General features: G+C 34.7%; 1 protein-coding gene across 1 annotated transcript in view; it reads right to left on the reverse strand.

Moving 5' to 3' along the window:
- LOC114660515 (semaphorin-3F-like) overlaps nucleotides 1-13,212 on the reverse strand; it is a 171,631-nt gene that overhangs the window by 11,639 nt on the left and 146,780 nt on the right. The window contains exons 10-14 of the mRNA XM_028813257.2: nucleotides 12,086-12,155; nucleotides 7,989-8,133; nucleotides 7,008-7,230; nucleotides 5,894-5,982; nucleotides 4,607-4,648 (exon numbers count right to left, since the gene is read on the reverse strand). Coding sequence (XP_028669090.1) covers nucleotides 4,607-4,648; nucleotides 5,894-5,982; nucleotides 7,008-7,230; nucleotides 7,989-8,133; nucleotides 12,086-12,155 — 569 coding nt within the window. The remainder of the gene's footprint in view (nucleotides 1-4,606; nucleotides 4,649-5,893; nucleotides 5,983-7,007; nucleotides 7,231-7,988; nucleotides 8,134-12,085; nucleotides 12,156-13,212) is intronic.

Below are 13,212 nucleotides of genomic sequence, written 5' to 3' on the forward strand. Positions count from 1 at the left end.
TAAAGTATTACATTATGAATCATTAGTTAATTCTTTCCTCAATTGAGACAGTACCTGACTACATCGAAGAAAAATGGGAAGCAAGACAGAAGCCAAACCTGAATGGCTGTCATAGGTCACACTTAAATTTACTCACAGAGGGATTATTGCATGCATCCAGTCAACTTAAGACAGTGCAATGCTTTAAAATGTTTTATTAAACGACTCCTTATTCAGTTTGCTAAATTAACTTAAACTGATTTTGAGGTCTTAGGAAAACAAATGCCATTCAGGTAGCATCAGATTCAAAACAGAAGTTACATCAGGATGGGAAGCCTATCTGTTGTAGGGAACAGTCATGCACACATTCATACACACTCAAAATAGTGACAATATAATGTCACCAATTAACCTGACATCTTTGGCATGTGAGAAAAAGTCATAAGCAGAAAAGAAATACCTAGTATATAATACAATTAAGAAAATAAGGAGATTCAAAATAACCAAAACAAATGAAACAAAAAACATAGTTAAAAAGTTTAATCCAAAAAGAAAGAAAAATATACAAATAAACATACAGTATCTATAAATAATGCAATAAAAAAAATGCAAAAACAAAATACATGGATAAAACAAGAGGAAACATAGGGAAGGAATTACTTAACATAAACCAAAGCAGTAAATTTGAAAAGCAAATTCTAAGTAAACATGAGCAAAATGCAAGTGCCAAGAAACCTGAATACTAAATGATGGTAAGAATTATAAACTATTACTTTAGGTTTTGTAGAGACAAGCACTGAGAACTAAATACAAAAAGTATCCTTGTAGGCCAATGGCCCAATTGAAGTCTTGGGGGACTCAATAAGGCTGCAGATTTTTGTTCCAACCAGTTTCAAATCCAGTATGTCATTTTACCTCAAACTGATCTCATTTTTAATTAGCTGGTCTTTGTTATCTCTCTTATTTTGCATTTAGTAAGAGCAGAAGAGTGAGATTTACATTCATAAGAAATTTAGAAATATTCATAGTTTTGCCATAGTTCTAAGTTCTTAACTCTCTTTTATCATTTTCCTATTAATTGACCTTTTTCTGTAGAGTTTGCTCCCTTAATTGCATCCTAATAATCACATTTAGGAATGCAGACAGCAGAGCAAACTACACTGAGTGCTAAACTTGGGAACCATTGTTCTAGACAAACAACAAATCTAAGAGTCTTTAGAGGGAAGTGTTGGGTAAGAGAGCTACAAGCACTGAACTGAAGGCTAACTAAAGGCACAGCAGGGGCCTTTTATAACTCTCCCAGGTAATTGTGGCCAATGTTGAGTTCAATAGAGGCAATAACCTTTTCATACTCAAAGACAGCATTTTGATCTCTTTTCCCTTGCCCATCAATCTGACGGATGTGTCACATAATGTGCAAAGCCACCATATGCTTTCTTCAGTTTGCATTCTCCTTTTAACAAACAGCTGTGGGAAACCAATAGAACAAAAATGGGATCTAGTGTACTTAAACCTTCCCTGACCTGAGATGTATCAAACCAGCACAGCACCCTCTTGTTAGCAAAACATTATTCATGCCAGCATCTGGTGTTTTTCCTATCCTTCTCTAAATCCAAAATCTTCTTTCTTGGCTTTGGTTATGCCCCTGAGGCTGCTATTCACCAATTTAAAAATTCTGTTCTTCTCTACTGCATGGCTCTCTTTTAAACATACTGTACATTTAACAGTTGATTTATCGTCTTAGCAATGAAAATAAAATGTACTAAAGAGGGAATTTTTTGTATCTATAGATTTTGCAGTGATAACCAAAGTTTTTTATTGCAGAATCCTCCCAGACTACCTCCTGAAACATACTAGTTAACATTATCAATGTCCTTTAAACCACAAATAAACTTTGTATCACTGACTCCGCAGGGTTAAAAAAAAAAACAGTCACCAAATTAGTGTCTTGCATTTTTCACTAAAAAGGTGGCAAAACTATTGAGTTTGTAACAAGGAAACGTTCTATATCTACAAAACAACCAGTGCTGTTCTCCCTCGAGGGCCGTGTATTAAAACTTGCAACAAGAATAATTTTGTCAGGCACATAAGGTTTCCATTAAATTCAGGCTCTGAAGCACCACCTACTATTCTGTGGCCAACTGTGAGTCCCCTCCAAGGTGCTACAATATGGAAGAGCTATGCTTTAGCATGTTGCAAAACAAGTAGTGTTGGTTCCATTTATTTAATGATGCCACCTTTATTTTTGCTTTCTTAGTGGAACTTAGTGGTGGCATTCGCAGATAAACAAAAAAAAACAAAAAAAGAACTGAAATAAACGCCAAAAATACTGACTGATTCTAAGTGGTCACACTCCTATGAATGGAGAAGGCACTTATAGCACTGACTCACTCATAACTGTGAGACATGTGTCTATGTAGATTGTCCTCCTACATCCCAAAGCTGTGCATGTTAGGTTCATTGCCAGACCTAAACGGCTCCTATATGAGTATAGGTGTATGTGTGTGTGTGTGTTGAGTCTGTGATGGATGGCCCCCATAAAACTATTTTCTAAATTGTGTTCAAAGCTGTCAGGATACATCTCAAACCAATGTAACCTTACATTGGGTTAAGTGTTTTTCAAAGTGCTATATCTAAAAGCTATGTAATGTAATGTGAAAGATGAGAATTACAAATAGAAGTCAGATGCTCACTCAGGATAATGTTACCTTTCTTCAATTTTCAGTGATAAAAGATAAGAAATCCAACTTTCAGGGGTCCTCCAAACCAAGTTTGAACACTTTGGTTCAAAACTTGATGTAGGGTTTAACTTTCTTCTTTATTTGCATTCACAGTACTAATTTTCAAAACTAACTTCTTTTAAAAGCAAAACCATATATTGACCATTATATATATACTGTATATATATATATATATATATATATATATATATATATATATACTGTATATATATATATATATATATATATATATATATATATATATATATATATATATATATATAAATATATATATATATATATATATATATATATATATTTGAGCTTTGTTGAAAGCAGAAGATGATGCAGTCCCAAATATAATTAACGTAATGTTCTCATTTCATACAACAAATTTAGTGCTCTTCCATGCACATCATTTAATGATAGTGCAGAGTGCTTCACAATGTAATTTAGTTGTTCTTACTTCTGCCATATGTATGTATTATCTGAGTGATATATTTAAAGAAAATGGTATAGCTTGGATTCAACATAAGATACAGTATACTTTCTGAATCCACAGAACAGGGACTTCTACCTGTTGACTTCTTTATAAATAGAAGGGAATTTCTTTGGCATTATGAAGAGTATGGTGCATAAAATACAGTATATTTTTGGAGTAGTAGGGTGATGTACTGTATTAGCCATTAGAGATGCAATAAGTAAAGCAAAAGAAAATGACACGTCAAGACACAGCTAGAGAGAAAGGAACAGGCAGTTAAACTTAAAATTTAACACATTACAACACATCACAATTGCATGGTTTAAATAGAGACAAGAATTTTATGACCAGATATGAGGATTATTTACATCTCTCTGTCTGACCTATTCGATTTGATTATAGATCCACATTTTAGGGAAAACTCATCAGAAACTTCAAAGGACTTTGTTGGACAGTTATCTTATCAAGAGATCTTATCAAGAATGAATCTTAGGCTGGAGAGGTCTGTTAATTTTTGACATTGAAAATGACCCACTTAAAGGTTTTTGAATGCTGTTTCTTTCCCAGTTTATATATAAACACATGGAACTCCATTTTCTGTACTACAATTTGCCTGAAGAAGGGGCCTGAGCTGCCTCAAAAGCTTGCATATTGTAATCTGTTCACTTAGCCAATAAAAGGTGTTATTTTCCTTCACTTCTCATATGTATGAAAGCCATGTTCTGGTCTTATATATAGTATGGTGTATATCTGAATTATATTTTCAGGTTATTAGAGGACAATGTAACTGTATTCACATTCTAGGTTGCATAATGAGAATGAGGGCATTTTGAGAATGACAATAAGAATGAATAAGCATTTTGTAACACACTATTAAATGACAAGTGTCCTTACAGGAATAACAGAGCATAAATCTGAAAATAAATGTGCATATGTATGTGCTTAGTGTTTATGAGATCTCTGTCATTTCTTCACTAAAACCTCTAAACATGAATACTCCAAACATTGCATAATCTTTTCAGGTTTTTTCTTTAGTCTAATTTATGCCCTTTGTAGTTTTCAGTTTATGTGCATTCATGTGCAGGAGCATGTTCACCTCTCACATGTGTGCTGATGCATTAAACAGTGTGCAGAGAGAAACCTTCATGGTTAGCTCAGATGGCACGTACATCATTTCAAACATTTTCTTTTTTTTTTTTTTAATTGGACTGAGATTTATTTTCAGATGATGGTTCAGGTTTAGTATTTTGACTGATTTCAAAATATAAATCAACTTAGTTTAAGAAACCTTAAGCTGAGTTCAGAAAAGTGGCTTTAAATGACCTAGGGATAAAAGATTACTCAAATAGATTATTTTATGAAATACTTCTTTTACTTTTGTTAAGTAACTTTGGTAACCTCATACCAAAAATGAAGAAAGACATACCCTTTTTGATGATATCTTCATAGTTTTGACAGGTGCCAAAGTCTGAAAACAAACAACATTAAAAAAGATTCAAAAAAATAAATGGCACAAATCCACATTTATTCAAAGCTAAAACCAGAGCTATTTTGCAAAAACATGTCATAATGCAGACATTGCTAAACCGTAAAATGTGAAAGGGGAAATACTTTTGAATAGTTTGGAAGAAATCCAGATTTCCTCCCTAGCTCACATACCAATTTCAGCATGCCAATAAGGTGCAGGCAGGTTTATTTTATGTAAAAAAACAAAAACAAATTGAACACAGTTGTGTACCAGCTAAATAAACATGTTATTTTGTAGAAGAAGAGCCATTAATTTGTTCACTTGTTTATGTGTTTTTATTATTCTCTTTGAGCATTTTTTTAAATCACATTTTAAACAGTTTTGCAAGATGTTCATCTTAGTGTTTTATCAATGTGAATCTTATGCATCTAGAAAATAACTAGCCTACAGATTAGCGGTCTCATTGCTGAGGTTATCATCAATAACTAGCAACACTAATTATTTCACTCAATATAGCTCATAGCTGTACTTACAGTAGATGATGAAAGTCAAATACCTATAAAGTGTACATTTTTGACAGTCAGATCCTGACAGTGTTAATCTGAAAACTGAAATCTGAGCACTACCAGTATATAAAATGATTTCAAGACACTGAAGTGTAATGTTTTGCTATTATTGTAAATGATAACAGTAATTTCTCAAATAAATACAAAATGACCTGTTGCATGAAGTAGGAAGCCACACATGGAGAGACACTTTATCACAAGAACACTCACTCACACCAAGGCAATCAAGAGACACTAATTAAGATTATGGTTTTTAGACTTTTTTATAGGTTGTAGACTATATGAAGATGCCAAAGTCGACTCAGAAGACTCACAGTAAAACATTTAAACAAGTACATTCCACCTAGCCCCCTAAATGGCTAACAATACCAACTTCTTCACCATGCTGCTCAGAAAAAAAACAAATGTAGATAAGATACAAATGAACTTCCCATTCATACAATTAATTTCAGTTCAGCACAAAGGAAAAGAAACATCATTTGACTTAGGTGTGGGCATAGTAAGAAAGGGTTACTTGCATCAGACTTTTTTCATTTGTCTTGTAACTTCCAATACATAGTATACAAGCTCCTTGTGACACTAAGGACAAAGCAAGGACCAAGCTAACCTATTTTTTAAGGACTGACCTGACTGGAGAAACATCATAAAGTTGAAATGTACATAGTGATGTATCTCTTACCTTAAACACTTCAACCTCCTCCAGAATGAGCTCTTCTATTGTGCTGGGATCTTTAGGGAGCACAATTACCTTTTGCACTGTCCCACGATCTGGAGAAGGGAATGTATACAAACTAATAGCATGAAACACAGGATATAGAAATGTGTATCGAAAAAAACAAAAACATACTAATCAAAATGATCCATAAAGTTGTCAGCAGAATATTACATTCAATACACTATGCATAAAAATTAATAACATATTATATTCAGATATTCAAAATACATGTGAAAGCATTTCCGCTTAAAATAACAATATGATTTCCCTTCAAGGTAAACATGCTTTCAGGTAAATTCACTTTCTTTTCTTTTGCCTTAAAATTACTTATACAAAATTTGTTTTTCTGATTCTCAAATAAGTTATTGGAAGTGATAAGCAACTATGTAAAAGTAAAGAATGCTTTTTGCCACATCTGACCACCCAGGTTTAGATTCCCATGGTGGGCTGCTCCAGGTACTCCAGTTTCCTTTCTTATAACACTGTTAGAAGAATGGTTGCTTTTACTGTGAATTAATTCAGTTTAAGTGAACATGGCTTCTGTGACTCTTACATAATAACATAAGAAAGATGACACACCAGAAGAGACCATTCACTTCATCAAGCCCGTTTGTTTAACCCTTAAGTTGGCTTGAGCAGGTTTAGAACATTAAAAATTGGATATTTGTTAGATTTTACCTTAACTTCTTAATTATTATAACTATCTTTATTTGATGACTACCCTGTAATACACAATATCTATTTATGGAATTATGATACATTATTCCTTTATTTTAGAATTGTAAAATTATTTTAATTTGAAATTCTTACTAAAATTGCATATTTGTCTGTACTTTAAATACAGACAATAATTTGTTATGAATGATGAGGGATATGTGAAATACTGTATTGAACTTTGGATATGAAAAATATTGTTTCAAATAACTGGTGGTGCTTTTTTCGCCTTCTCAATCTTTTGTGATTCATTTTTGATTTTACGAACTGTTAATAAGATGAATAAATACATAACACTGCGATTGATTCAAAAAATAAATTTTCAGCTTCATAGAGAATGTACAATCTTGAAAAAAAAACACACCTGTACCAAGGAACAGAACTTCATAACGGCCATCCACAGCATCGACCTGGTCCACAGCAATAGTGGTAAAACGATAGTCAACTCCTGTCCTGACCACCAAAGGCCGACGATTCAAAGGGTACACTGATAAGTACATGAGCGGGTGTGTACGAATGAAATTCACTACTTCATCAGAAAAGTCCTTAGTGGTGCGTATACCTGGAGTGAATGTGCCTCCTGGACACTAGCCAAAAGAGAAAGATAGTCTGAGGATGACATTTCACACTTTAAGCATTTAATAAATTAAAGTTTCACAAATCCAGACATTGCTAGTTTTCACTAAAAATGCAATGACACTTTAATCACAGTAGCTTTAAAATATTCACTAGTAAATATTTCCAAACCTTTCAATGCTACCATGTACTAACTAGCTTACCTGAATATTTTTGAAATTTGAATACTTTGATATAAAGCTTTCAGAGTTATCTCTGCACAGGACTGAAGTGATAAAGCAACCAAAGATGAAATTGTTGGTTTTTCTCCATGCAGCTGGATCTTTTTGGTAAAGTCTTGTTCAATTTTGCAACTCAAATGTACCCTCACCGGCACATATTGCACAGCTTGATTTTTACAATGTATGGAGACTGCTACTAATTGTATTTTTATATAGAATTTATAATGAGAAAAGCTTGATATTTTCCATTTTATATTCACATTTAATATTCTTATATGAACACCTCATATTTATCTGATCTGATATGTACTTTCTGAGTGTTGAATATTTCTGTTACCTTACCATATTTACTGTGGACAACAGTTTCATGTTATTCTCCATCAAGTATGGACATGTAATGCATAAACTGATTTAGACCAGTAAGATAAATTAGAAGAACTGAGTACTAATGAATTGAACACAATGGGAACTCTTTCATGTTTCATGCTCATTTTCTCACTCGTTGTCTAATTTCACAATATACACAATATATTTCATATTCTACTTACAGTTCCAGGACGTGGATATGGAATTTTCCCAGCATATGGTGTCCACTGGTAATTGTGGCCCTGCTTATGCGAAAATGGTCCATTGAAGACGGTCCGAATGTCAGACATGGAATAGACACATACTGCTGATCCCTTAAAGACAGACCTGTAAGAGAGTAACAATAATGATCTGTGGTTTTCAACTGATTATGAATTTAACAATAAATAATGGTATCTGAAAAAATACCAGAGAATGTTATGGTCTTGATAGCTATACAATTCCCAGTGCAAACCCACATGTGTGTCATCAATATTAACATAAAGGCAACTCTTTCTTCAGCACTAACTTGGGCCTTCGTCACATTTTATTGTGTTAAACAAGTGATGATGTTTCCTGTAGTTTGGACAGGAAGAATGGTTTAATGACTTCAAGATATGTAAAAATAATGAAAATGGTCATGCCAAGCTATAAAACATTTCTAATCACATCACATCATCAGTGGTGACTGTGTGCAGAGGGTGCAGACCTATAAATACCTGGGAGTGCAGCTGGATGATAAATTGGACTGGACTGCCAATATTGATGCTCTGTGTAAGAAAGGACAGAGCCGACTATACTTCCTTAGAAGGTTGGTGTCCTTCAACATCTGCAATAAGATGCTGCAGATGTTCTATCAGTCGGTTGTGGCGAGCACCCTCTTCTACGCGGTGGTGTGCTGGGGAGGCAGCATAAAGAAGAGGGATGCCTTACAACTGGACAAACTGGTGAGGAAGGCAGGCTCTATTGTAGGTACGGAGCTGGACAGTTTGACATCTGTGGCAGAGCGACGGGCGCTGAGCAGATTCCTGTCAATCATGGAGAATCCACTGTATCCACTAAACAGTATCATCTCCAGACAGAGGAGCAACTTCAGCAACAGACTGCTGTCACTTTCCTGCTCCACTGACAGACTGAGGAGATTGTTCCTCCCCCACACTATGCGACTCTTCAATACCACCTGGGGGGGTAAACATTAACATTATTCAAAGTTATTGTCTGTCTGTATACCTGCATTGTTATTACTCTTTAATTTAATATTGTCTTTATCAGTATGCTGCTGCTGGAGTATGTGAATTTCCCCTTGGGATTAATAAAGTATCTATCTATCTATCTATCTATCTATCTATCTATCTATCTATCTATCTATCTATCTATCTATCTATCTATCTATCTATCTATCTATCTATCTATCTATCTATCTATCTATCTATCTATCTATCTATCTATCTATCTATCTAATCTCTTGTTCTACACTGTTCTTTTATAGACTTAATAATAAACATATTGTCTCCACTGATATTATCTGTTTTCTAATTTTTCACCTCTATTCTTGTGAGTTTTGATATTTGCTTAAGAAAGTCATTGCCTGGTTGAAATCACCAGGGGCCTCATGTATAAACAGTGCGTACGCACAAAAATGTTGCATACTCCCGTTTCCATGCTCAATCACAATATATAAAACCTAAACTTGCCGCAAAGCCACGCACATTTTCACGGTACCTCAAACCCTGGCATACACAAGTTCTCTGCTCGGTTTTGCAAACTGGCGGCACCCAGCGTCAAAGCAGTGCTTTTGTTCCAGTGTGGTTTCCCTTTCTTTTTTAGATCCACATCCCTGACGCAGCTGTATTATATACACTGAAATTAACCGCATAATGTTTATTAGTTTAAGGCATCTGATTGTAGTTAACCTGAAACAATATAATTGTCCACGGAATAGCCAAACTATTCCAAATACAATAGCTGCTTTAGCGTTGTTACTCTCACTGCACCTTCTTCTTCTTCTTTCAGCTGCTCCGGTTAGGGGTTGCCACAGAGGATCATCTTATTACTCTCACTGCACCACTCGGAGTATTTATATCACTGTATCTGAGTGTGGAATCACAGCTCTACAATAGCTGATCGGAAAGAGAATTATCGTTAAACAGTATCTAGCACACGCTGCCTCAGCCATGCTGCCTATTTGAACTGCTCTCATGCGACAAACTCTTCAGAGCCTTTCCTGTACGGACCTCATAGTTCAGAAACATTTTTATCCCAAGAACTATAAACGCAATCAATCAGTCCATCAAGTGCTCCTTGTAGAACTGTTTGTACTTATAATTACAATTACCTCACTGTAAACTTGTGATACTGTTATAATATTTCACAACCTGGGCCACTTTACAAAGCACATATTTACATATGATGACAATATCATTTTTAAGATGAAATGCAGCAAAATATGCTTATTATATTATACAGGTAAAACTTTAACTTCATTTAAATAATCTATATTGTTAATAATTAAACATGTGAGGACACGGTGTCGCAGTGCTAGCAAGGAGCTGGCGCTCCATTCATGGATTGTTCCTGCCTCGCGCTGTATTCTTGCTGGGGCTGGCACGACACTGGAAGGATAGATGGATAGAATAATTAAACATGTACTACAAAGATATTTCAATGTTCCTTAAAAGTTTTGAAGAATCGGTGTTCTCAGCTTACAGATAGCTTAACGTCTATTACAGAGCTGATTGCGTGGCGATTGGTTACTTGGAGAAAGAAAAGGAAGGACAGGAATAGGAGGTTAGTACGTTTGAAAGAGACAGTACTGCTGCAATAAATTATTTCATCGAAGGTCGCGTATGGCACAGCAAGCACCTTGCGGGAGGCAGGAACAATCACTGGACAGGGTGCCGGCTCGTTACTATCACTGCGCCACTGTGTTCCCATGCTTAATACAAGCTTTAATTCCTATCATCATGAAAATGATATCAAGCATACATCTCAGTATTTTAATTATTCAGAGAGCTGTAATATCATGAATGTAATGGATTCTGTGTCTAGTCGGAGGAAGAGAAAGCCTGTTTAAGAAGCACGTAGTGATTCACACACACAGAGCACATAGAATAACACATACAAAACAAAGCATTTAACATGCTACTTTAGTTACGATGGGATTTGAGAAAGTAAATTAAACGATTTTAAGATGAAGTTTATGATGTTCTACTTTAATGACAAAATAAACTATGTGATTAAAGTTGACATTTCAAGCTTTTTTTCCCCCACTGTGTCCCTATTTTTTTTCTTTTCTCTGCACCCTAATAAGCTTTCATATGACACTCGGACGGTGGGCTACGACTTGCCTTTTCACAGCGACTTTAATATCTGACAACTTCTTTTTTATTTCAGGCACTGTGCGACTTTGTGAACTTGAACTTTCAAGTTTCTCTGACACTCTATGTCACTCGATCAACTTTCTTTTTTAGTTTATACCACTGTTTAAACCAACAAATAGTATGTTTTTCCTTGCCTTTACTTGGTATTCTCTGAAATTCTTCTATTCCCCCCATGCTTTTGCCATTGCCTTTTCACAGAATGTTGAACTTAAGGGATATTTATATCGATTTGCATATTCAAAGAGGCGTAATTCTGGGAGGACTTTGGCAGTGGCAGCAGGGGCGTGCACATGCGTTACTTTTCACACTGACTGGCATTTATGGAGCGGAAGAATGTGGAAGTTGGGGAATGCATAGATTTATGTATCTGAATTTTTTTGTGTGTACAAACTTTTCCGCTTTTGTCCATACGCCATGTTTTAGTGTGAATTCTATGCACAACGTTATGCATGAGGCCCCAGGTCTGACAAGAAAGAAAATAAAAGGTTTTGTAAAATATATGATAAAGTCTCTCCTCTTCTCACAAGTTCCCTGTGGGTAAGTAGAAGTACTTAGCTTATTTTGCTTATAAATAATATTCTAAAACCAGTTTGAAGAAATGTTAACGTAATAGACACAGCAAATTCTCAAGTTTTTGTTTGACTCTTATTGTGTTGATTTAAACTATTAAAATAAATATTTTTTCATACATACACCTTCATGTGTTAATTTAACATTAGTGGTTTTACTGTGCATGTTATTAAACTAAACTTCACGCCTTTCAGCAGCTTTATAAAAGCTTTATAAAAAAAAAGGCTTTATAAAATGCAAAAAGAAACCTACACTGTTAGAAAGGAAAAAGAAAAACATTCGCAAAACATGCTCATTATTTTAAAACATATATATACTTACAATACTTTAAAGGTAGAGAGGCTACTCACCCGGTTGTTGAGAATACTGCATATAGTACCGGATTGCGTTCATCTTGAGTTGGCTGGATAAACATGTCTCCTGCCATAAACAAAGTATGTGGTTTTAGTTTCAAGAGCTACATGACAAAATAAGCAACAGTAACCCTATGACTATAATTACTTTAAATAATTTGTAAGGAAGCCACTTAACATTTAATTTTAAATTTGCTACTTATCCAAAGTTTTAATACTCAGGACTTCGGTAAGTACAAATTACGTCCTATCGCTTTAGACCAGAAAAGACTAAAAAACAAAATATATAACACCAGCAGAGTGTAGTCAATTTTAACTCAAGTAAAGACTGTATTTAGAAAAGATAATAGAGGTTATCTAGGAGTCAAGGAATAAAACATTTACATCAGTAGTTCTTTCACTCAGTGCTGGAGACTGCATGTGGCTGCAAGTTTTAGTTACAACCAGTTTCAGAACATAGCATGCTGAAATGAAGCAGCTACTTCAGTGTCAGCCCCATACTCATTACTAAATAATGGAGAATGAAATCTGTAAAAACTAATTTCAAGAAAAAATAACACTAAATGATTCTCATGAAATATTCATAAAAAAATTACAAAACTTAGTTATTATTTCTACATTGACAACAAAACATAAAAACTTGGAAATAACAGCTTGCTTCATTGGGCTAGGTGTCCAATTAAAAAACAGAACTTGCTTGGAACAAATAGTTGCAGCCACAAGGGATCCTCAGGACTAAGTTTGAGAACCACTGGTTTAGATGACTGGGTTCCTTCAAAGTTCAGACTAGTTTCTGCTAGTGTGTAGTTGACATGTTTTCTCTATGTCTGTTTTGGCTTTCCTCCCATATTTCAAAGATGTGTATCTTAGCTTAATAGACAACTCATGATTGGCTTAGTGTGAGTGGATGGTGCAAGACTGTGTCCTGAAATGAAATTATGTCAATCCAGGGGTGTTTCATCCCCTTGTGTCTAATTAGGACAGGATAGTCTCAGACTACCTGTGGCTCAAGATAGGATTAAACAGGTTAGAAAATAGAATGAAATAATGGTTCAGTCTCAAATATTTCTTTATCAAAGGTAGATAACAAATATACTCTTAACAATCTACAACAACCGTAATCA

This window comes from Erpetoichthys calabaricus, chromosome 11, assembly GCF_900747795.2.
Source record: "Erpetoichthys calabaricus chromosome 11, fErpCal1.3, whole genome shotgun sequence".
In the NCBI taxonomy this organism is placed as follows: Eukaryota; Metazoa; Chordata; class Cladistia; order Polypteriformes; family Polypteridae; genus Erpetoichthys; species Erpetoichthys calabaricus.